Source organism: Neodiprion virginianus, chromosome 4 (assembly GCF_021901495.1).
Source record: "Neodiprion virginianus isolate iyNeoVirg1 chromosome 4, iyNeoVirg1.1, whole genome shotgun sequence".
NCBI lineage: Eukaryota > Metazoa > Arthropoda > Insecta > Hymenoptera > Diprionidae > Neodiprion > Neodiprion virginianus.
The window spans coordinates 18,548,629-18,573,619 of NC_060880.1; the positions used below are offsets into that span (position 1 = coordinate 18,548,629).

Sequence of the window (24,991 nt, forward strand, 5' to 3'; positions counted from 1 at the left end):
AAATTGTTCTATAGGGGGAGATTACACGAGTATTTTCCTACCTGGGTACACTTTGAACGTAGGTAGGGCCTCTTTCGCGAGATGGGTAACAGCTCGGTGTTTATTAGCAAGAGAGCGTGTCTCTCTCCGAGACCAACTGCGTTAATTTTACACTCTAAGGCATTAAAGGCCGGGGGTATTTCAACTGGGGGCTGACTATAATCTTCTAAATTTCTCTCGGCGTACCGGAAAGCGAGAGAGGGAAAGAGAGGGAGATAGAGAGAGAGAGAGAGAGGGGGTGACTGAGCCTATGTCTACCGCTAAACGTGACCTCCCCTTCCACCCCCGTACATCATGACGGGCACGCTAAATTGCCCCGCTAAAGTAATCACACAGTGTATAATGACAAGTAGTGCCTGGCTGTGTCTGTACATATTACGCATATCGCGAGGGTGTTGCTATTACTTCACGCGGCCCAACCCTGCTGTCAAAAATTGTTGTGTTCAAGCCAGACGTACCGATTGCGAACAGCTGTAATTTGAATATTTTCATTACAGTAGTATAAGTATATGTCAAAAATAAAAGTGTAGTGTCGTCTTTTACTGACTTTTTTTGGCAGTTTTTTTTTTTATTACTTCTTCTTCATCACCGAGATTCATAAATTCAACCCTTGAGTACACACCAGGTCTGTCGAACCCTGTCCTCAACTTTCGATTTTACGACCATTGTAGCCAAATTTTATTTAAATTCTCGCCCAATGTATGAAAAATTTAAAAAATTACAATTTTTTCACCAAATTTCCTTTTTTCCCAAAAAAACATTTTTCTTACGAATTGTTTTCGGTGATTTAACACATCTGCAGAGGCGTTTGAACTACAGGAACGATTAGTTCTGAAACGGTAGACCGTGAAAAAATCACAGGGTCTCACAGACCCAGAGTTTACTCGCTGATCGAAAAAAATATGTGTCTACTCGAAGGGTTGAGTCTCATTTGGAGTTGCGATTTGAAACATTTGAAATATTTCAAAGCGAAGGTTTGTGGGTCTTTTTTTAAATGTACGAAACTCAATTTACGAGACAAAATTGTAAACAGATTTGCTAGGAAATTTTTATTGCGAAATATTGATCAAGTTTTAAGTCTAATAAACTTTCATAGAAAAACTTCCAATGATTTTGACTGTCAATTCGCAGTATCACAATTCATACACGATGTTAAATATTCTGCAATGCTTGCATCTACTTTATACGATTTATTTCTTTTTTTTCGAGTGTATATAAAATAGAATTCCACCATATTGTCCTTGAATAATTTACTGACAACGGTGTCGAGTGATTTTTTGTTTCAAGCTTTTTTGCTGATATTTTATACCTTCACAAGCATATGAACTTACCGCCTATGTAAATTCGGAAATGAGACATTTTTAGATTGAACAAGAAATAAATCGAATTGCAATAAAGGAACAAATCTGTTTCAGATGCGTCTTCGTCGAACGAGGCGGTGCACCTGCAGCAGCGTCTGAGGAGTTTAAGCACCGAGCTTGTAACCCTCAGAAACCGACTCCACGTTGGGCAGCCCCAAAACTCGGGCAAAAGTTCTGAAAAAGGACACGGGGCCCCGGCGGTTCCTCCGAGGACGACTTTGCCCCCGCCACCGACGGCCGCATCCCACGGGACAAGCTACCCTCTGACCGGGACGAGCATAGCGCACCCCCGCAACGCTCATTCGGCGAATAATAATAACAACAACAACAGCAGCACCAACAACAACAATAACAGCGCTAACAATAACAACACCCTCGGTCGGAACTCCGCAGCGAATAATGTCATTTCCGGTTTGTGAAGATTTATTTTATTACCGATTGCTTTACAATTTACATTCCGGGGATAAATTCTTTTCCACAGCTATGGGCTCTGGATAATTCGCTTTGACGGTAAGCGGGTACTGGAATTAACACGCTTCGCGATTCCATCGATTCTGTAATTAAATCCCTCGAGCACGCGTTATTCGATAAAAATGTATCGTGAAAAATTTAGGCATTTAACAAGTTCAATTGTGAGATAGAAGTTATATTAATAAGAACGTGAAATACATGAAGTATTGTTTCAAAGATTGAGACTATATGCAAGATCTCAAGGTTTTTTGAAGAAATAAAAAAAATTACAAACGTACATAAGTTATTTTCTTTTTCTTTACATTTATAATGACTGAATCGTATTGCTTGATTATAATTTTCATACATCTGGGCTTATTTCATTTTTGGATAGATTCTCTGATGATTGGCTGGAAGGAGTTTTCAAAAACCTTATTATACCTTCGATAAATCCATAAATGGATTGATCATGACTTACTGCGATTTTGCATAATTCCAGAAAAATTGCAGGTAAATTGATTTGAAACAGAAAAAAACTGAGCTGATAATAATTGATAGAAATCGGCTGAAGCGGTGCACTTTTCACAGATCATATAATTATTAATAATAAAATAATTTACGTAATTGCTGTGTAATCATTGGTAATTGGGCTTCGTTAGTTGTAAGAGAAATCATAGAGGGGCTGATAATTTGGTTCTTTCTCCCTCTCTTTCTCTCTCTCGTAAGTCGCAAGGGTGGACAGAAATAAGTAGAGCGAAAAAAAAAAAAAATGAATTGGAGTACCAACAGCCATGGCCCCCGGCAAATCGACGTTGTCGGAACCCTCACAGTTATCGAGAAGACTTTGTTTATTGAATTTGATCTCGGAGGGTGTCGGTGAGAGTTGCCGCGCGATTGACTCGGCCTCGATTACCTGTCAGTTAAATGCGTACTATCTTCGAAGAGCCGTCAGCCCCGGACCCTTAGTCACCGAGTAGTCGAGCATACCTCGATAAGGTTATCAGCCCTCGCGGTAAGTTTGGCCGATTTTTCTTGCGGGAGAGACAGGGCTCAGCTGATAGGCAGGATAGTAGTGGAGGATGACGAGGGATGCCAGAGCGAGAAGTAAAACGTGCTAATCTATTTGTCCCCACAGATCCTGACTCACCGAAGAAACGTCACCTGGTCCTGGACGATGGGATAGTGTCCTGCGTGACGGCGCTGGGCTCCCTGCCACCGCCTCCGATAGCAAGTATAATCTCGGATGCGAGGAACGTCAAGACGTCGTTGCACCACAGGTGCCTCGTCAAGACGCTGACGACGCCGACCTCCGTATCGACGAACTCCTGCACGACCCTAGACGACCTGATTCACCTTTCAGGACCGCTGACGGAAGACGCGGTACTAAAGTGTCTTCAAGCGAGGTTCTGCGCCGAACAGTATCACGTGAGTCTTACCCCGACAAAATTTGAGACTAACAATTTTTCCCTCGGCCAAGGTCGACCGACGGTCGCTGACGACCATCTTCGAGGTGATGGTCCCGCTTCGAACTTCCTGCTAATTACCGCTGTTTCAATATCGCGGTCTACAATTTCCCAGATTTTTTTCTCATCGGTACTCCCGTCGATGAGGAGTCGGATATCGCATGAAACATTGATCATTGGTAACGGGGTGCTGGACTGACAGTAACGGTTTGTTCGTACTTTGCGTTTCGTGATTCGACAGTTCAACCGGCAATTGCGGACAAGTTAAACGTGGCGAAAGGAGATCATTGCCCTGTTCATGGACTGTGCGCGAATATTCGATATTTTGGAAACAAGATGGGACGATTTGGTGTTTACCAGGTATACACGGTACGCTGATGATAAATCCGAGGGTACATGTTGAGACCGGGTATATATATATATATATATATATATATCTGCTCGCTCAGTTCTCGGTGAACGGTGGAGACTCAGGTTAGTGGCGCCCGAGGCAGTTCCATGCCTCTCCGTAGGAATGCAAACAGACAAAATCAACGTGTTCCAGGCGGTCTCTCTCGTCCACATGCAAGGAAACACCGACAACAGCTACATCACGGCTGATATTCGATTGCGCTATCCGCCCTTATAACAGCGAGCAAACAGCTCCTACTCGGCTGAGTTCTACCGTCCCTACACATCCACTCTCCAAAGTGCCCTCCCATTCCAATGTCAACCCCTCCAGGATCTCAGTGTACATCCGAATTTCGACTATCGGTTGTAATCTGTTCTTGCTCAAATAATCAACCCACCCTCAAGCAAGACCTTTGTCCACGATGAATATATTCCCATGGTTTCATGTCGTCTAAGTCTCGGCCGAGGACAAATCTTCACCGAGTAAATTACGAGGCTAGACGTTCATCGAGCATTCATCCTATTGCGAGGCTTTCGGTGAAACGGTGACTCTTGCCTGGCCATTAACAAGGTATTTCAAGAGTTTAATTATTTGGAAAGAGTTCGGAATGATAAAGTAATGTGCTCGGTTAGCTTCTCCGTCAAAAATCCTGCGAATAAGTGTAACGACCAGTAACGTCATTATCTACAACCAGTGTTTGGCAATCAGTGCGTAATCTACTCGGGACGAAACAGCGCAACGTCCTCTGAAGACATTCCTTACAATTCGGTGGCACATGGTAGGCAAAGTCAGGTAGGCGGTCCACCGCGTGACCGCGAGCTTTCCATCTAGCATCCCCATTCTCCATACACCGTTAAACATTAATCTTAATTCCAAATCAACAGTTACAGCTGGTCCGCAGTTGCATCGCGAGCTGACTGGACAGCTTGTTTATGTTAATGCAAACTCCCCTCGCTTCTGCTATATAGCATGCTAGACGCCAAACCTGCATGAGCGTATATATCTTTCCATTACCCGAGTGGTACATAGATTACAGATACGTTACACGATTACTCGGACGTAATTCCTTACGGTTTAACCGAAGTACACCGACATTCCGTTGGATGGGGCGTGTCGGGGACAGTTTTTGCATGTGTTAAAAAGAGAGAAATTCTTGATATACCTTCCAACGATGTTTACGTCTATTTTTCACCGGCGTTTGAAAGTGCCTTGTGTCTGATATTGTGAAAAGAGGTGTTCGGTACCGTCTAATTATAAATACTTTCATGGTTCCCTGACTTGTTTCATGTCTTCATGTTTTCACTGCATGTAACCGGAGCGTGCATCTAGTGGGAAAACCGAATACCGAATAACGATAAATAATAACAACAATAATAATAAGGACGGCAATAATGATGGGGAATACGCAGGTGCGTGTAATCTATTTACCGCGTGTCAGGCAAATGTTTCCCGAAGGCTCGGGCTGCGCAAGACGTGGGATCAGTTCTGGTCCCTTCCTTCCTTCCTTCTTTCTTTCCTCCATTCTTTCGCTCTCTTTTTATCGTTCCCCCCTCTTTTTTCGTCCTTGTTTATTTTACTTTTTTCTCACTCTCTTTCTCTCTCTCTCTCTCTCTCTCTCCACCTCTCTCCTTTTCTCTCGTTCGCTCGCTTTCTCTGTACACTAGGCACGACGTGGAGATATACCCCTGCGAGAGAGACGCGGGACATCACAAAGCCGCCGCCAACCGGCTACGAGAGCGCCGTCCACCTCGACTCGCTTTATTTTATACTCACTTCAATCTTTAATGGCCGAGTGAACGCGGTAAATGAACCTCAAACCACGCAAACAGGGCGAACCTAACTTCTCCTTATGGCCACTTTTCACTTGTCTAAGCTATACTTTCGAAATGTATATTAACATTAAGATGATCATATTTACTCACGAAGCTAAAGTAATCGACGATGCATATTAATACTCAAAATGGAATCATCCAGTCATTCGAGTAGACAAGTTTTCAAATTTGATGTAATTCGTTTAACGATTCCGAAGTTGAAGTACACTTTGGTGTCTCTTGGGGACATTGGAAACTGAAATTCCTGAATGCTAGACTGTGAATGCCGATGTACTGGATTTGGAGATTTGATTATGCTATATCAAAATACTTGGAATTTAAACTAGAGTAGTTTATTTATAGTAAATTTCCTGACGGTGCACGCAGCAAAAAAATACATAATACTCGATAACTCCGAAAGCATGAGAGGAAAGCTGTATAACATAAACCAATCGAATTTGGTAAACTATCGAAACAACGCCAGTACCGCTAGTCTAAGGACTCTGAGGTATAGAATTGTCATTTTCCAATAACCATGATGAATCTTGATGTCATCTTTATTTTCATGGTTTGACTGAATTAAACGTAACGATAAACGCTGAGCAATTTTCGTGAGAATATACAAAGTTGTTAAACTTCATTAAGATCGCGTGCAAACAGCACATACCATTCGATAATTGTTTTGAGAATAAATGATGTACTGGATGGAATCTCTCCACGTTTTCACAGCACAAATATGTAATATTTACTCACCGAAAAATTTCAGACAAATGTGGGCCCCATCCTCGTGTCGATTAACCCATACCATGACGTCGGAAATCCGTTGACGTTGACGAGCACCAGAACTATACCTCTGGCACCGCAGCTCAACAGGGTTGTTCAAGAGGCTGTTAGGCAGCAATCAGAGACGGGTTATCCGCAGGCAATAATTCTGTCTGGTAAGTAGAACTAGAAAACTTCACAAGTGAAAAACATAACAAAGGAGAGAGAGAGAAAGAGAAAACAGTTACCAGAATCGTTAAAAAGAGGAGCAAAAACAAACAGCGTTTGCACCGTGTGATGACCATGCAACGATCGGGTGGCTGGTAATTCGTGATTGCAGGAACGAGTGGCTCGGGCAAAACCTACGCATCGATGCTCCTCCTGAGACAGCTTTTTGACGTAGCTGGTGGCGGGCCAGAAACAGATGCGTTCAAGCACTTGGCAGCAGCCTTTACAGTCCTGAGGTCACTCGGATCAGCAAAGACGGCAACGAATTCCGAGAGCTCAAGAATAGTGAGTAAGAGTGTGAAATTTGATGGCAAAAAAATACAGAATTAACAGTGCAACTACAAGTTCGCCGGTATATTTTGTGTGCAATTTTCAAGGGCCACTTCATCGAAGTTCAAGTGACGGACGGCGCCTTGTACCGGACGAAAATCCACTGCTACTTCCTAGATCAAACCAGGGTGATAAGGCCGCTACCGGACGAGAAGAACTATCACATATTCTACCAGATGCTCGCTGGACTAACCCACGAAGAGAGAGGTATGGTATGAAAAATGAATCTCCACGATTCACTGTCGTCATCTTAACTGAAATTGAATCAAAGTCGTCATACGAAAGTGGCAATGACATGGTCGATTCCCTTTCCAGCAAAGCTGAACCTCGAGGGTTACAACCTCAATAATTTAAGGTACCTGCAACACGGTGACACGAGGCAGGAAGAGACTGAGGATGCGGTCAGGTTCCATTCGTGGAAAGCTTGCTTGGGTGAGTAGAAAACTATCTCATCTACTCTGGCTAACAACTAGTGGAATGATTCGACAAGTGTGTTGAAATATGTCCTTACCGACACTTTGATCAAAATCTTCAGGAGTCCTTGGAATACCATTTCTGGACGTGGTCAGGGTCCTGGCCGCAGTCTTGATACTTGGTAACGTCGGGTTCACGGACGGACCTGGTGTCGAGGTCAGCGTGGTCGGAGAGAGCGAGCTAAGCGCAGTGGCGGCTTTGCTGGGAGTTCCGCCGCCAGCTTTGCTGAGGGGTTTGACTTCCAGAACGCACAACGCCAGAGGACAGCTGGTGAAATCTGTCTGCGATGCAAATATGGTGAGTGTATTGTGCGGTAAAAAATGCCCCGAGACCCTTCCACTCCGACATATTCCAGCGTTACCCAAACTCACCATTTCTCGCAGTCCAACATGACCAGAGACTCCCTCGCCAAGGCTTTGTACTGTCGGACAGTGGCGACCATCGTCAGAAGGGCGAACAGCCTCAAGAGATTGGGATCCACCCTCGGCACCCTCTCTTCGGACTCCAATGAGTCCGTTCACAATCAGGCCGAGGTAACCAGTCAGCACGCCTCCACCATCGGCAGTTCAGCAGGTGTGTGCGTGTGGTTGATTCGTCTTTCGTATTTTCTGCCGCGATTTTTACTATCTTCCATTACTATTTCATTTGATTTTTTTCACCTTAGGTGGAACCGGCTCGAGAAGTATGGCGGCGTTAAACAACGCGGTAAGACATGCGACGGACGGTTTTATCGGTATCCTAGACATGTTCGGGTTCGAAGACCCAAAGCCGAGCCAGCTTGAGCATCTATGTATAAATCTGTGCGCGGAAACGATGCAGCATTTTTATAACACCCACATATTCAAAAGTTCGATCGAGAGCTGCAGGGACGAGGGGATACACTGCGACGTGGAGGTAGATTACGTTGACAACGTGCCTTGCATCGATCTCATCTCATCACTGGTGAGAATCGTTTGATTTAGCCTCTCTCTGCGTATCTATACATAAGGTACTACCATTCAAAGATCCGTGAAGACGTTAATCACGCGCGTCTCGCCGCGTGGTTATAGATACTCGATAGTCGAAAATTTGAACTCGAACCCGAAACTCCCCAGCTCTCCTTAAAGCTGACCCGATACCTAATTCGTCCACGTTGATGCAGCGCACGGGTCTATTGAGTATGCTCGACGTCGAATGCTCGATAAGAGGAACAGCTGAGAGCTACGTGTCCAAGGTTAAGGTTCAGCACAAACAGAACCCCAGGCTTTTCGAGTCCAGGATGGTCGACTGCAGGTCATTTGGTATTCAGCACTTCGCTGGGAGGGTTGCTTACGACGCCTCCGACTTTCTCGGTGCGTATTCTGCCCACTCCCCCCCCCCCCCCCCCCCCGGCCCTCCCGTCGTCCTTTCGAAATCCCTTTCTCCCACCCTTCATAACCACTGACTCATCGAATACTTCCAGACACGAACAAGGACGTGGTGCCCGACGATCTTGTCGCCGTATTCTACAAGCACACCTGCAGCTTTGGATTCGCGACGCACCTCTTCGGTAGCGAATTGAAAGCCCTCTATGCCAACGACACGGTTCCCCGAGGAGTAAGCTTCCGGATATCACCAACGTCACACACGGACCTGTGAGTTTTCCTATCAAATACTGCTTCGCGCAGATTCAAATTTCACTCTGTCTTACCTCAGGCAGATTCAGAAAATGTTCAGTTCTCTGACAGGCTTAACGGAGACGAGCCTATATCCACCCTTACCCAAGACTTCCACACGCGGCTGGATAACCTTCTGAGAACACTGGTACACGCTAGGCCTCATTTCGTCAGATGCATCCGCAGCAATAGTTCCGAAACACCGGACCATTTGGATCGAGGAGTCGCAATGCGGCAGATCAGGTCACTTCAGGTTCTCGAAACCGTCAATTTAATGGCCGGAGGTTTGTTCTTCGCAAAGCTAAGCCATATTTCACCCCCATAGAACACAAGCTTACCAAATCGTCCGTTATCCCACAGGGTATCCACACCGAATGCGTTTCAAGGCATTCAACACCCGGTACAGACTCTTGGCGCCGTTCAAGCAGCTGCGAAGGGCGGAAGAGCAGGCCGCCGAAGACACGAGACTCATACTGCAGAACGCCCAGCAGATGAAGAGCAAGTTCTCCGCGAGTACCAGCTGGGCTCTGGGCAAACGTCACATATTTCTGAGTGAAGGTATTCGCCAGCAGCTCGAAGCCATGCGCGCCGACACTCGGCGGCAGGCTGCCACTGCCATACAGGTAAGGAAGAATAGTGAGGAAGCAAGGTCTCACCTCGAGCAAAATGGATCATAACTGTCCTTCTGCTCCTCAGGCCATCTGGCGAGGATGGCGAATCCGGAGGAGATTGCCAATTCTCAGATCGGTCATCGGCATCGGCTCAAGCGTCGTTCAAAAACAGCAACAGAATCTTTCAGTTGGCCAGAGAGGAGTGTCCGCCGGAACTGGAAACGCGAACAGTAACGGCGCTCGTCCCAGGCCTCAACCGATCGCTGGTACCCCACCTCCAGATCCAACGGAAAAGTGTGCCGATCAAAAGATGATTCAGCAGACCTGCACCCTCTTTGGCCTTGACCTCGTAAGTCGTTCTGACAGTGTCGCCACTCCTCTTGACTTGGCTGGAAAATACATTAATTAAGATTCATGGAAACTGGCGTGTGTCACTTTTTATTCAGTATGATTGTGGTAACGAAACTTGTTGGTCGAATTGATTAAGAACAAATTCTGCAGAGCTGAACATCTTCATTAGGTATTGTAAGCATTTAGAATAGTTTCGCAAAGTAGCAGGCAAATTCTCTGGTCAGAATTGAGTGATCATCCCAAACTTAATTTAAATATATACCACCGTCAAGTCCGGAATCAAGTCATGTTAAACCGTCCTGAAATTAACGTTTCATCATTTCGCAGGAACGGCCACCACCAGTACCTCCGTCGAGGTCTTACACCGTCACCGGAAATACAAAGTTGGGCTATCCACAGTCGAGGGTGATGAAGTCGCCGTTTCCAGGTAGGGGTCGGTGGACAGAAAGCTTAAAGCCTCATTTCGAGGGTTGACTGATAATCAAAGGAGTACCTAAATCCTTAGGGCATTAAAGTTCCGACTGTAAACGATGAATTCCAACATTGTCTCGAAAAAGTTTACCCTTTAGGAAAATAATCACAGTCGTCTATTTTTCCCCTGTTCGTCCAACGATCCCACGAAGCTTTTCATAACCCGAGCGTTTTATGTTTCCACATAGCAGAAGGAGGAGACGGCGAGATTACGCTGTACAAGGGTGAGACGGTGATCGTGGTCGGAGCTTCGTCGAGAAGAGGGCATCTCCTGGTTGAGCACAACGGTTCGACGCTGCACGTTCCGTACCAGTTCATGGAGTTGAAGCCCTACAACGTGAACGTATGATGAATAAGCCATTATTGTGAGTTGGCGAGTAGATATTTTGTTCGACGTTAACGCCGTCCAGACTACGTTGTTGTACGACGAGTGTAGGAAAACTCGGTGGTGCATGTACGTTCAGCCGGCAATTGTTTGTTCAAAGTTCGGAGTGAGGGTGGGTCGCGGGTTCAGGAACCGCCTATAGAGTCACTGGGAGTTAATTTACCGCGATCACTCAGCTCCACCCCGTTCCGGGGCCGCTCCGCGGAATCTGCAAAGTTTCGAACACTCGATTCTATCGTATTAATTGCCCCTGCAGCGCGATGCAATCGTCGTATTCCCAGTTCAAGTACATTACTCAGTTCGTTACCAACGCGGCACTGCATGCAGTTCTGTATCATTATTTATGACAAGATCATACATCCGTGCACGCCACTCTGCGTGCAAAAGTTTCCGTAATGCATACCTACTCAGGGACCGCGCTTCGCTGACGTTTGTAATACCGACGCGAAAGGCAATTCCCTCTACGTCTTTGGAAAAAGCGATCATCGCAGGATACCAAGCGCGGAATTACCGAAATCTGTATGATTCCTATAAATGATCCGTTTATACATTCAAAATGTAGTTTTGTTTCCACTTCGGATAACATGTACATCTTGCGGTGAGGAGAAAATAAAAAAATGTGACGGAAAATGTGTGCACACAAGGAGTGTGATTCAATAAGGATTCAAAAATTACAAGGATCAAGATCAATCAAGTCAAATTCAGTTGTGGTAATACTTTCTCAGAATGAAAGAAAAAATTTTGTACAACCTAATTTCGTTTACAAAAGCGTAAATATTAATTATATCATGACAATGACATTTTTTCGATACCACACATGTCTTTTTTTTTGTTGTTTTTCAACAATTGCCACGAATTGTAGCTCATTTTGTGCGTAAATAAATGCTCTGGAAATTAAAATTCAGAAAACTTAAACGTACAAAGAAAATGAACTCACATCGATGAAAAAGCGGAACGGTATTGTGATCTTTGTGATAACGATTTTTATTTCAATATATAGTTTCCAATATTCTTCCAATATGTTGATGGTGTGATACGCCAACGTAAAAGTTTCGAGAAATGGTAGCGAAATCTTTCCGCACTCTGATCACGTGCGCGCAAGTGTCTTGATTCTCGCTTATATTCTCGATATTACACACTGAACTATCGGCACGTTCAACGGCGGCATCGAGACTCTTCGTTCGCCTTCAGATCCTAGATTTTTACCGAAAATATTGCGAGGATTGTTTCACAAGCTCAGGCACGAATTGTGTTTCAATTTTGCTTGGTAAGAACTCGGTGCAAAAATTGAAAAAAAAAATAAAAAATCGGCTTCACATCTTTATCAGACAATTGATTACGTGATTCAAATTATCACCTTATCCGACCTGTGTGTTAATTTTCGTACTGTTTTTTTTTTTTTTTTCCACTTTATTCGTAATCTTATACTACAACCTAATTAACAAAACTCGATCATTGTCAACGGAAAATTTCTCCATTAGATACATTATATACACGTTATTGCGTGAGTCTTGCACTGAGAAAAATGTCATTTGTTACAGTAAGTAGAAAAATTCAGAAAACAGGTATCGGTAAAAAAAAAAACTATTTGAATATTGTTGGGATTACGAAAAACGAGGTACGCCTAACCATTTTGCGCTATCGTCGATCCTTTTTTGGTAATGGCAACGCAAAATCAGTTTGTTCGGTTTACGCTACTTTTTAGTTAAATGAGGCTTTAACATTAAATTTTCGCAACAGTTACAAGAAAATATAGTAACAGTGATCGTAATGAGAAAGAATAATAACAGATACTAGACTTTATGGTAACAGTTAGAAAACTAATTTACATTTTCTACCTAGAACTATATTTTTTGATTGTGGTAAAAAATGTAAATAGTTAAGGACTGTGCGGTAACCGGAACTAAAAATTTCTCTCGGTGTGGTACAGGTTCGACATTTGGAAGGAAGAGAGAACCAGTGATCAAAAAAAAAAAAAAATTGTGACCAAACATTTTCAATTAAAAAAATTACTCTCGTCAAAACGAGCCACGATCTTTGGGGAACACACCAAAAAAAGAAAAAAAAAAAAAAATGAAAGAAGAAATATCGTTACTAGCCTGATACGTAATAAACGATTGTTAATTTTCGGTCGCGTATCGTTATTCATCGTCGTTGATCACTCCGGAAAATAAAATTCGAAGAATCGCAATTAAGCGTGGATCATACTTCCTCAATGTGAAAAATAGCAGAACGGATGATATAAAGTTGACTTGACATATCCCACGAGCACCGTACGACGTTTCTGCATACATGCACCGCTCGATACCATTAGCGGAATTGAATCTGACTTGGGTGATATTAAAACGCGCTTTAAATGCATTCAAGAATTCGATATTCTTCTTTCGCCACCGCGAGGCTTAATGAATTTCCCGTAATTAGTTATCGACTCTTCCGCATCAGCTGCACCCTGCGACCCCCGACATTCCGCACAATGTAAGGACAATACGGTTACTGCATGCGGCGAGTTACTCGCTTCGAACCCCAAAACCACTTGCTTATATTCTGCAAGCTCGTATACCAACTACGTAGTAAATTTCGCAAGTTACGTTCACCTTATTAGGGTTAGCACGTCGCGCAGCGCGACGAATAGGAATAGGTTACAGGCTTGGGATCATTAAAGGGGCATGTACGAGTAGATTGGCTGAAGAAGTGGATGAGTTTCGGGAATTACTATTTCGAAAAGCAATCATTTGATTCGATTTGAAATTGTTTTATTCCAAACTATGTATTTAACTATGCATTGGTATTGAGAAGAACGTCAACCATTTCGCTCAGCGAGATATTTCGCTTCATACGATATTTCCAAAACGGCTCAAGTAGATCATGTAACCGAAATTCAGAGACAGTATTCACCGACAGTATGCGCTCTTTGCCACGAATCGATTACGATTTCTTTCTCAAACGCAAAGTTGAAATTCGATTTGTCGTTTGAAATTTACTACTTTATTTTACTTAATCAAGAGAAAAATGATCAAAATAGTAGAAATATATAAATGAAGCTCGATCTACGTACCCTTTAATGTAACAAACCCCAAGTAATTGAATATTTTCTAGTCGAGATATAAATTCCCAAAATTCACCAACTTTCTTACTCGTATAACTATTTATACCGCCCACTTGCATCGTCGGTCGTCCTAGATCATAAAATTCGCTCAAAAATATTCCGTCTTCCATAATTTATACACATAATATAATTGATAAGAAAGTAATAACCGCATAGGTTTATATTTAAGACAGTTTAATTAGTATTACAGGATGGTTTTATAGAATTGAAAAGCGAATGAGATTCGATATATTTTATATTCAATTATTGTTATTTTCATGTACGCATCGTGTACCCGCATCTACGTAATAAATACATGTCCATGTATGATATCGATATCTTATATCGATCATATAGGTTGACTATATTTTACACGAATGAAAAGTACGCACAGTATATAAGTACATCCGTTGTATAGAGTGATTATCTATCTATCAACAGAATGTTCCGTCGTCTGCTATAGTTCAATGTGTATGCGCCACGATTCGAGAGTAGTTGTTTATCAGGGCGACCAACCGTCATTTCCCGTAACCTCAAAAATTCTTACCGTTCACCTCCGAGCTATTTCCTTTTCCGGAAAGCCAACCTTATACCGTGTCATGCAGTAAGCATTCCAGTATTATTATATTTCATTGGTGCAACACCGACAGCTGTTAAAATTTTTCAGGTTATGTACGTTCACCGCGGCGAACTGTCTAAATTCATAACGGTTGGTCGCCCTGACAAATAATTGCTCTCGAATTGTAGCGCATGCGCGTTAAATTTTTGCAAACGACGGATCATCCTGTCCATAGATAATCACTGTATATTCGACAAACAGTATTTTGCCATCTTTCCAATCCTCACGTCATTATAGTGCCAATATTACATACCTACAATACAGAGTATAAAAATTCTGTCATCATATTAATATATTGTTGGATGCGCACCGAATTATTATTGCATCCCATAATATCATCCGTGTATTATTATAACTGAGCATTTATTATTCTATACATTTAGATATAGTAAATAGACAAACGAATAAGTTCATCAAGAGCGTAGATTCGATAAATAAATATTTTGTATATGCATTCGTAAATATATATTCAATTTATACTCATAAATTTCATCATAAATTAATAATTTAAGACTTATATTATATGCTATAAATAACGTGGCATATCAAAGCATGAATACATATTCTGATAGTTATTTACGCGTCGACACAAATCGTACGTATGATTAGAATTTAAGGCCGCAGTCCAATTTTAAAGCATATATATAAATATATTTGAGTATTAATGTCATAAACTGTAAATAGATACACGCTCAAGTATATAGCGTAAGCGAATACATATACAGATACATATACACATATATGCATACATGTACACATACATAAACATATGCATATATATATATACACATATATATATATATACACACATACCTATATGCATATAAATGTCATAATGATATTATAATGAGAAACTGAATAAAGCGCGAGAAATGAATTTGCTTCTGGTGCTGGTTCATATTTCCTGCCTCCCTCTCTTTCTCCCTTTCCAAGTGAAAAAAATAGGAGGTAAAGAATTCTCAAACATTTGCACATCCTTCAAGCTTTTTCCTTGTGTAATTTAATCGTAATTAATATGAGGAGGCAAAAAACCACGGACTGATAAAGCTTCGAAGTTTTTTTTTTCTACCTGGCGAATTTTTCCTCGAGGTATAATTGAATAAAATGTGTTTACTATATCGAGAAAAGTGAATTATTTTTGCATATTATAAAACAATTGAATTTTTCCAATATCATAGGTATTTCCAACAATTCTCGGGCAAACTCGATTAAAAACGAATAAATCAACAATATTCGTAACATTCTTACTAAGAAAATTTGACTGTATGTATTTTCTGAATGTTTGAATGCTGCCTCTGAAGGTGGAAGCGAATAATTTATTTATATACAGATCGTTGCAAATTAAACTGTTTCCAGATAAAATAATGAGACAATAAGATATTCCCGATTTTTTTTTTTTTTTTTTTTTTCATTTTAACTTGAAAGAAATTCTGTCTGTTGTTACCATACATACTTATGATAATTTGATCGCAAATTACATGCAGATTTTTTCTTGTAACGGCGACGGTCGTTCGAATTGTACGAATGAAAATGCAATGAAAAAACAAACGCAACGTTCCGCCAACGCAGGTATAATAATTCTCGTCACGGATGATATAATATGCGGAAATTATTCATGCCTTCAAAGTGAACGACATGAGACGCGCGACTGGAGATGCAGTTCTGAAAACGTGGGTTTCTCCAGAAACCGAGTATAACGTCTCAAAAGAGAGATGAAAGGGAGTCTTCAATACCGTTTCACCGACCGTAAAATTTGATATGATAAAAATTACTCGCGTATATATTACCAAGTTAACCGCTTAGATAGACCGCAATACACGTTCAATGAATACACAGTCGTGTGCTTACTGGACTGAATGAATGCGGTCGAAAAATGCCAGTTACACAGCTTATATAAAGGTGCATGGGGCGTGTGTATGGTTTGAACAGAATATCGTCGAAATAAAATGCCAGTAATAAAACAAAGCTTGAAAAGCTGTGCTTCAGTATAATCAACCGCAGTCCGATTTTTTCAATCTTGTTTTAATCATTTTTTAATTTCCGTACACGAGATGACGTTGAATGCGGTGTTTTTCATTCGTTTTTTCACAACTCAGTTGATTGAGAGAGTGACGAACCGCTTGGTGAAAATTTTTCAATCCCGAAATTGCATCAAACAACTCTGTAATTGAATTTTTTATTCGGGATTTTCTTACGGGATATACCGATTAATTCCGTGAATGTTCATTTTTTATTTCAATTGATATTCAATTTCAAGTCATTTTGTAACACTTATGGGGAAAATTAAATTCGAATCTTGCAAAGTTTCTAAACACAATCATCGCACGCGGAATTAAATTGAAAAGCCACGGTGCGAGTATTTTTGTTATGTTGGACAGTTTGTTAAACAACCAAAGCGAGAATGACGAAGTGAGTTTTGAGCCGAGCTGTATAAGTCTACCGCGTAATATCTCGAAGGAAGCATGTAAATGACCTGTCCAAGCGATACGAAAGTTGTAAAGAATTTCTAACGACGTGTTTTCCATATCAAAAAATACACATCGCAGGGTGGAATTTATATTCCATATTCCGCGTATCACACGTGTGTAACATATTTGTGTATTGCAACACACGGCGTGTTTGCGTATCTGAAAACTTGCAAATACATGAGCGGGATGTGAATTCAGTGATATCGGATCATAAACGCGTCAAGGTGAAGTTTTTTTTCTATAAGAACCGACTTCCGCAAGATTATTCGCTCCGACGGCTCTCTAAAGGCCTTCCATATCCTGAACTGTCCGCGAAAATGATAAAAGGTGAAGGGGAGATGAAGATGAATAAAAAGAAAAGGAACTTGTGGACAAGTCGTGTCCGTCAAGTTCAAGGACTTTAGTTGACACGCTCGCAAGCGTCACGCGAAAATTACATGTTCATTCAAACAATTATTTATTAAAACGTTCGTCGTATTTCTCAATTCGTCAAAAAAATTGACACCAATTAAAAGTACGTACCGCGTTGTCGTGCAGATAATTGTGATATGATCGATAATTTCACCAATTTATTTTCATCGCTTAGTTAAAATAATTATATATTTTCAGTCAAAGATTTCTATCCATATTACTTGCATTGATGAAAAAGAGTTGTGCAATTTTTAATCGCGCGGAATATTTTTGGAAATTGTGTACAACCAATATGCTTAGAATTCACGAGATCCATTCGATTACTCGTACGAAGCAAAGAATTCCAAATTTCAAAGTGCTCCTTTTGTTACGAATATTTAAAACGAGTTCAAGAGATTAGAAGACAGCACCATTTTTATCCAGATGCGAAAGATTCTCTGCAATAATTATAAGACAAAAATGTAACCTGGTTTCAATAAGTATTCGTCATTGTCTAGAAGTTATACCTCCAAATCATTCAGACGCGTTTTAATCTGATTATTTTCATATTTGCGACGAACAAAGACCTGCCAAATTTCGTGCTTTTCACTAGATAGATAAAACGAAAAATTTGTTGATTTAGGGTCTAATTTTCGTCTACAGCAGATTTTAATTCTGCAAAAGTGATTGTCGCTTTGGCAAAAATGATTGTACAAGTTTGAATAATCAGTGTGCCATTTCGAACAATAATTTCGTTAACGTTGCCTAATATTTCGATCGATTAAGCTAGATCGAAAAATGTGATAATAATTAATTGGCCTCTAAGAGCAAATGAAACTTGGTTACAAGCTATCCAGAAGCATGGAAAGGCTAACCAGCGGTTCTCATTTTCAATGTTCCTGTCAAGCTTGGAAAAAATAAAAAATAAATTCAAAGGAAAAAATACCCATATGCATAAACGTTACGTATCTTATCCGCGAATCGTTACGATTAGTCTTACCTTTTATTGACGGTGAAGAATCGAAATGCCGGTAGAGTAAGAGTGCAAGGATCAATGGAAAGCAGGCGTGTAGAGATTTGCGGATGTTCACCTAGCGCCCTTAAAAGTCCATGAACTCCATCAACGGTGCACCACTACGTCGTAACTTTAAGCACCGCATTGGACTCGGTTGAGGGCGAAGGGACATTTTGAAAACGCCGGTTGTGCAGGTACGTGTAGATGCTCGCGGAAAAGGTCCGTATATTTTTACGGCCGCAACAGCTGAGGCATTAAAAGTGTCGGAATAGAGCGCGTGCCGGGATAGGTTAAAAGAGAAACCAGCAGTCATCGTCACTTTTCAATTTTACACCTTCCGCGACTGCCGTCGTTAAAATCGTTTAAAAAAGCACCAACTCACTACCGTTGCACTTATTGTTAACCGTCTGTCGCAATTTTAATTCGCTGATACGTTACAGACGCTTCTAACGTTCATGTTCAAGTTATTCTCAAGTCAAACAAGGATCCGATCGACGGAAAAAAATAGTTCAAGTGCCCAGAAAATTTTTGCCTCGATACAGAGGCAGCAGAAATTTTTACCGTCGAAGTAAAAATTCTTAGTGCACGAATATCGAAGAGTTTGTAATTATAGGCTCAATGGGTTTCCGGATTTAGCAGTTTCTAGCTTTCGCGATAACAATGAGAAAGTAAAAATTCATATTCATACCGACAACTTGATACTCTCAAAATGATTATTCGTTAGCGAAAGCTCGCTTAAGCTCATTTTTCCGCAAATGCGAGAAATCTCGAAGATCATCGTTTCATTAGACAGTTATTTGACGCTTGCAGGACATTTTCGTGGCGGGGTGGGGGGTTGACATAAAAATTGATTCAACACAGAGCCAAGGAAAATGGCAGATTTTACTCAAAATTGCAAGAAAAAAGGACACCTCAAAGTTCTTGGTAAAAAATACCCGTGTCAACTATAACTTTAAAGATAAATGTATCAGATTTCACACACACTAATACTGCTTTTTACTGTTTCTAAATTAAATTCTGCAGTTTTGAGTGAAATCTGCGCTTTTATTTTCTCCGTGTAAGCAAAAATGAATTAAAAAGGGCCTATAAAAGTCTAGGTAATTCGAGTAGAACCAGTTAGTCAGTTACCGATTTCCCCAACAAGCACGATTATTCACACGGAGCCTAACGAACTCGTCGGCCGCTCTCGACATACTGACAAGTTTCCGATGTTGACAGAGAATTTACTCTCTGACAAATTCGGCTCCCCCCTCCCGGCAATACTTTGTTTTGAAAATAGACCAGCAGGGCATTGCGGTAAGAATTCGAAGCGGTTGTCCGTATAACTTGATAGCACGGTGTAACCGAGCGCATGAACGCTTCTTAATTCCTTTCCTTGATTGGCTCTTGATATCGACGGTTCCAGATATGTAAAGCTGAATGATCTGGTGAAGCGAAAATCGATGTTTTTCCCTAATTCTATTGTGAACCAGCCGCGCATCAGGTTTTCAATAAAATCGTCTCAACAATTGGAAGCTGCAATGAGTGATTAATTCCTTCTTCAGAAAATCATCATGAAGCTTCGAACACGTACATTTAATGAATACTAATTGTCAATCTATGACGATATCGTAATCAAATTATTAAAAATTATATACTCTCAAATCACCGATAGCTAGAATTATTTCATCATCTCATTGTTCTTGTTCTTCATACGCAATTATACATTATAAAATTCTCACGTATAGATATATTACAAAACACAAATTTGGAATCATTTTATTCCCCGATCGCGTCTAAAATTGTACACCCACAGTCCAAATTATTTCTGATAACAATCCGGAAGCTCTAATTTTAGGTAAAAACCTCTCATTTCCTGGAAGACTCGCGCGGGCGTTAATCATTATCCTACCGGAGGATCATTCAGCAGATAATAATACCCTGATCCGTAAATTCTCAACCACGGACCGGATCACTTACAATACAATACATAGACACGTACAGTGTACCCTGTGTACAGGGTTCGCAAACACGCATTTCCATCTCTCGACAAGCTTCAACTCCACGGGGTGCGTTTCTGGGTAAAGCACAGAATCCTATCGCGAGTCCAATGACTATACATACGGTAATAATAACTACGGTAATAATAACAGTAATAACGAGGGGATTGGATCACGATGACGACTACGACTCGGCTGGTCGTGAGCCGCTTATCGTCTAATGTCTGATGTTGCCCGATTGCGGGTGTCTAACGGTTCAGGTAGGATCTAGGTGCGTGGGCAATTCAGAGGATGTATAGAAACCCGACCCGCCGACCGTCTCTGCTTTACTCTGCGTGGTCGGAGGAAGGGGTTTGGGTTCGATGCGAAGGTTCTCTGCCGGGTTTCGGAGGCGACACGAAGCCACCTATTGAATACCGAGTGAATCGATTCACCTGCATGCTCTATAACGTACCTTGTACATTGTATACAACCTGCAGGAGCAATTGATACGCGCGTATCTTGCACGCAAGAGCGAATAGCAATTTGCTTCTTCGGCTCGTTCATTCGCAACACCCCAACAACGTCAGAGATTCGGGATTCTGGGGAATAGAAATTCTTCCAGTCCTTCCTTTCTCGTCCTTACGATATAAAAGGATGTCAGGGAACATGATCTTCTCTCTTTGTTTTTATCTGCGCATCAGTGGATTCGATGTTATTTGGGAGATACACGTGTTGCAAAAGCGACGTCAATCTGGATTTTTATATTTTACCGGATGGACGAGAAATTGTACAATGTTTGTACGCAGTATGCACGGAAAATTACTTATTCGTGAGCGGGCTAATTAATTACTTGAGTAAGTTGAACTTTTCTTATAACCGAGACACACTTCTCTTTCAAGTATTCAATTAATTATTGTATCGGCTAATCAGTGTCGAAGAATAGAATATTTTCTTACTTTTACCCAAGTTTTATTTATTATTATTGCTTTCCGTATCTTACAATTCATATAAAATATGAGTATACGTCATCATTTTCGCTTCTCATTGCCATTCATTTTATGCTGTACGCTGTATCGATCACGGGAGTGTGCAGATAGCACCGAATTTTCGTTCGAAATTTCAATTAGTGCTTGATTTTACATACGAACCTTCTACTACACGGTATGAATGCAGCTCGCGTTCGATTTCAAGGGTGGATACATGGCGTATCCACTATTTGTAGGAAATTCTGGACAGTTTTGAGATATTTGACGGCTCTATTCAGGAAAATATACAACGGTTGTTCCGGAAAAAGAATAAATTAGACTGCAACAAAAATAATAGAATCATAACAATTGTGCCCCGAGGAAATTACAATCACTGTACGAAATTTAGTACGTTGAAAATCGTTGATTAACGATACGTGGCGTAATTTACTGAGAAAACGAACAGTAAAAAGGGAGAAAAAAAATGGCAAGGCTCTTACGAAATATAAAAATGAAAATAGTGCATCGAAGGGTAAGAATTTTTTATATCCTCGGGATTTCGTTGCACCCTCTTCGGCCGGGCACGTGTCTCTGTCTTATTTACCGCGTCACGTAATCGCTCCCGATCCCGGTGCCTCCCTTTCCTTTCCTCCAGCGGTTCTTGAGCTTTCGCGTCAGGGCGGCGCTGCTGCTGGCGCTAATTTTAATTTAATAAATCTGCCCGTAGAGCAGCTCCTCACGAGCGAGTAGACGCTACTTCATGATTAAGCTTCCCGCAACCCTCGCGGTGCCATTCCGGCATCCCGGCGCCGAGAGAACACCGAGAAACGGGGTTAGCCTGCCGTGGGGGTTGAGGGGCAAGGTTCCTACCGACGGATATATTTCTCGGGCGTAATTGTGAAAGAGGACACGTCATTTCCTCACTTATATTTCACCCCGAATTTACTTCCGCAATGCGCCCGCGTGGCGACCCTCAACTATTAATATTCCTTCCAATGGACTGTGGAAATTCGCCACAGGGTCGTATGCGTAAATACATACCCCGAAATTCCGGTTTTATTCATTACTACGGGTGATAAACGTTCTCAATTCAAGAAAGCTCGTTTGCTAACTGTTCATCGCGTTCCAAATTTTTACGTGAAAATATGCCCGACATTTTAAAAGCTTTCCAGATTTCGAACGTTTTTATTGCAGCTTTTGCGCAGAACGGAAAATTGCAGAGTAGTTTAGATAACGGGCAAACTATTCTTGCCGTCATTATCTTCAATCTAGAATATCGTTCGATAATTAGCGAGGGGTGAAAAAAATCTTACAGGCGAAATAAATTACCAAGTGTATCAAACGGCGGCTATGTTGATTTCTTCATACAATTTCAATCGAACGGGAAAACGTGTAAGTATTTGTTATTTTCTGAAATCACACTCCCAAAAATGCGAATGAATTTCCAATCTACAAGTCAAGTAATAGAAAAATTCTACGACCATAATGTGAAAGCGTTTTTTTTACAGCGCAAAGAGGGAATAAGACAGAAATTCGAATGAATTGAGTGAGTGCAAAAAAAAAAAAGAACGTGACATAATCTATAACTTCGATTGCGGATAATCGTCAACGATTTATCATAATGTCGTCGAGCCAGACAAACTGTAGCGCGGAAGAAAATCCGATAACGGGTATGACGCGTCATATATTTGTACATAGGTAAAAGAGTTCTGTACAGAATAGCGCGGCATCTATAGAAGAATAAAAGAAGTAAAAATAGAGTAGCGGAGACGGTACGAACGAAAGTAAGAAAGTTCTATAACGGGTGTGTCTAGAACGTGGTGGTGATTTACGTTCGGTAAGCTTGCAGATCCAAACTCTTGCGAAAGACAGATCAGAAAAGTTTCGCGAGCCAATCACGATGCCGGGATCAGACCGCCGATAAAAATGACAAAGTCGAAAACTTTTTTTTTACCGAAACTCCACTCGCTCTCTCTCACTGACTTTTCCCCGCTCCGGTATCGATATCAATATTATTATTATTATTATTATTATCATCATCATTATTATTATTATTATAGTTGCCACGCGTGTCGTTTGATATTGTGCGACATAAAGAAGGAGCGGGAAGTCTAATTGCGAAAAAAGTAAATTTCGAAGGAACGTGAAATTGAAAATGATGAGCGGGCCCTCTCCCGGCCAATGAATTCACTTTACGCCCGCGAAACTTGAACGCTATTAAATCTCTACCCAACAAAAGAGATGGGTGGGCGGTTTGAATTCAGTCTGTCTTATAAAAAAGCCGTAAAATCGCTTTTAACGTTACCTGTCATCATTCACCGACGCGTATACGTCCGCCTGGTGTACGGTATACGGATACACGGGTCGTAAAATGGCGGTATAACTATCCCTAAAGAAGCTTTTATCGCTAAATACGTGACGTCCATGAGCCGCGAGCCAGAAACGTGTCGTACGTGACACGACCGCAACTCAGACTTTTCTCTATCACAGCTCGAAATCGCTGATTCTGTAACTTGGGATTTTTCATTTTTTTTCTTTTATTATCTTGGTTTTTAATTTGTTTTTAGCCGTTTCGAACGGGTCGAAAGGGATGATATTCAAAAATGGGATATTGAATTGAATTCGTCGCATGGTTCGTTGGTTTTTATCGTAAACGAATCCCATCTACGGATTACAACTTCAGTCTATATGCTTCTCGTATCATCAAAAAGGCAAAATTTTCAGATTCAGGATCGATCGAGGATAGTAAATTAACGCCTTCGTCAGAAATTTGTAAAAAATCTGATCATGCAGATTTGTCTAACCGTGTTCGGTGAATATCGTCGGTCAATACCTGCAGATAAACGACCGAACATACATTTTGAATATATGTAAGAATACCGAATACAAGATCGGTTTTCTATTTGTTGGTGCCAAGCGGGGAGTTTCACCGAAAACAACTGGTATAAATCGTTTAGGAACACGGTGAAATGAATCCGATGATTAATAAAAATCGGGAAAGCAACGCGCTTCATTGATACAAAATAAAAAGATTTGATAACGTGATCCTTTTTTGCGTTATATTAATCGAACTTCGCGATTTTAGAATTCATTTTAGGTCAGGTTTAAAACCGAGTCCAAGACTTCGGACTGTACCTTTGAAATTTCATTTTCATCGGATTTTTGATCAAATAGCTTTTCAGTCTCAAGTAAAAATATTCGATAACGTGATCCGTTTTTGCGTTACATTAATCGAACTTCGCAATTTTAGAATTCATTTTGAGTCAGGTTTAAGACTAAATCGAAACCTTCGGATTGTACCATTGAAATTTCATTATCGCAAGGTTGTTGACCGGATAACTTTTCGGACCGGACTCTACGTTCGAAACGCATCCTTAAACTGAAAACGGAGGTGTAAGACACGCGGCGTGGAGAGGTTTACTATTCTATTAGCATGAGTGCATCGATTCGAGTGGAGTGTTTACACGATTCGGATCCTTTTCGCGTGCCGAAAATGGGGAACCGAACCGTGAGATATATTGCCTGGAAGAATAAATTGAAGCAACGATATATCTCGGACCTTTCGCGAATATATGTTATACACAAGGTTACATACCAATACACATATATATACCATCTGCGCGAAGATCAGTCGGCATCGATGTTTAGAAAGCTGGAAAAGTTTCTTGCCTTTTGAACAGCGTGTATTGAATGAAAAAAGTACCCATGTATACATAGACGTATATAT

At 41.2% G+C, this 24,991-nt stretch overlaps 1 protein-coding gene and 1 long non-coding RNA gene across 6 annotated transcripts in view; one reads left to right on the forward strand and one right to left on the reverse strand.

The window, feature by feature from the left end:
• Positions 1–7,804, reverse strand: part of LOC124302949 (uncharacterized) — a 35,355-nt gene extending 27,551 nt beyond the window's left edge. Inside the window, exons 1-4 of one of the 2 annotated variants that reach the window (XR_006907793.1) lie at positions 7,681–7,804; positions 7,347–7,590; positions 6,526–7,089; positions 6,269–6,402 (exon numbers count right to left, since the gene is read on the reverse strand). This is a non-coding gene — a long non-coding RNA (uncharacterized LOC124302949). Of the gene's footprint in view, positions 1–6,268; positions 6,451–6,525; positions 7,090–7,346; positions 7,591–7,680 lie in introns of both variants that reach the window. The other variant, XR_006907792.1, reaches the window with a different exon arrangement.
• Positions 1–12,811, forward strand: part of LOC124302923 (unconventional myosin-IXb) — a 49,249-nt gene extending 36,438 nt beyond the window's left edge. For 3 of the 4 annotated variants that reach the window (XM_046759515.1, XM_046759514.1, XM_046759516.1), the window contains 16 exons: positions 1,455–1,811; positions 2,986–3,275; positions 6,282–6,453; positions 6,618–6,790; positions 6,883–7,042; positions 7,151–7,267; positions 7,371–7,606; positions 7,693–7,882; positions 7,974–8,251; positions 8,451–8,640; positions 8,751–8,922; positions 9,016–9,227; positions 9,304–9,566; positions 9,640–9,903; positions 10,233–10,332; positions 10,565–12,811. In XM_046759515.1, the coding sequence (XP_046615471.1) occupies positions 1,455–1,811; positions 2,986–3,275; positions 6,282–6,453; positions 6,618–6,790; positions 6,883–7,042; positions 7,151–7,267; positions 7,371–7,606; positions 7,693–7,882; positions 7,974–8,251; positions 8,451–8,640; positions 8,751–8,922; positions 9,016–9,227; positions 9,304–9,566; positions 9,640–9,903; positions 10,233–10,332; positions 10,565–10,725 (3,335 nt within the window). In that variant the 3' untranslated portion in view covers positions 10,726–12,811. The remainder of the gene's footprint in view (positions 1–1,454; positions 1,812–2,985; positions 3,276–6,281; positions 6,454–6,617; positions 6,791–6,882; positions 7,043–7,150; positions 7,268–7,370; positions 7,607–7,692; positions 7,883–7,973; positions 8,252–8,450; positions 8,641–8,750; positions 8,923–9,015; positions 9,228–9,303; positions 9,567–9,639; positions 9,904–10,232; positions 10,333–10,564) is intronic. The other variant, XM_046759517.1, reaches the window with a different exon arrangement.
• The last annotated feature ends 12,180 nt before the right edge of the window (positions 12,812–24,991 follow it).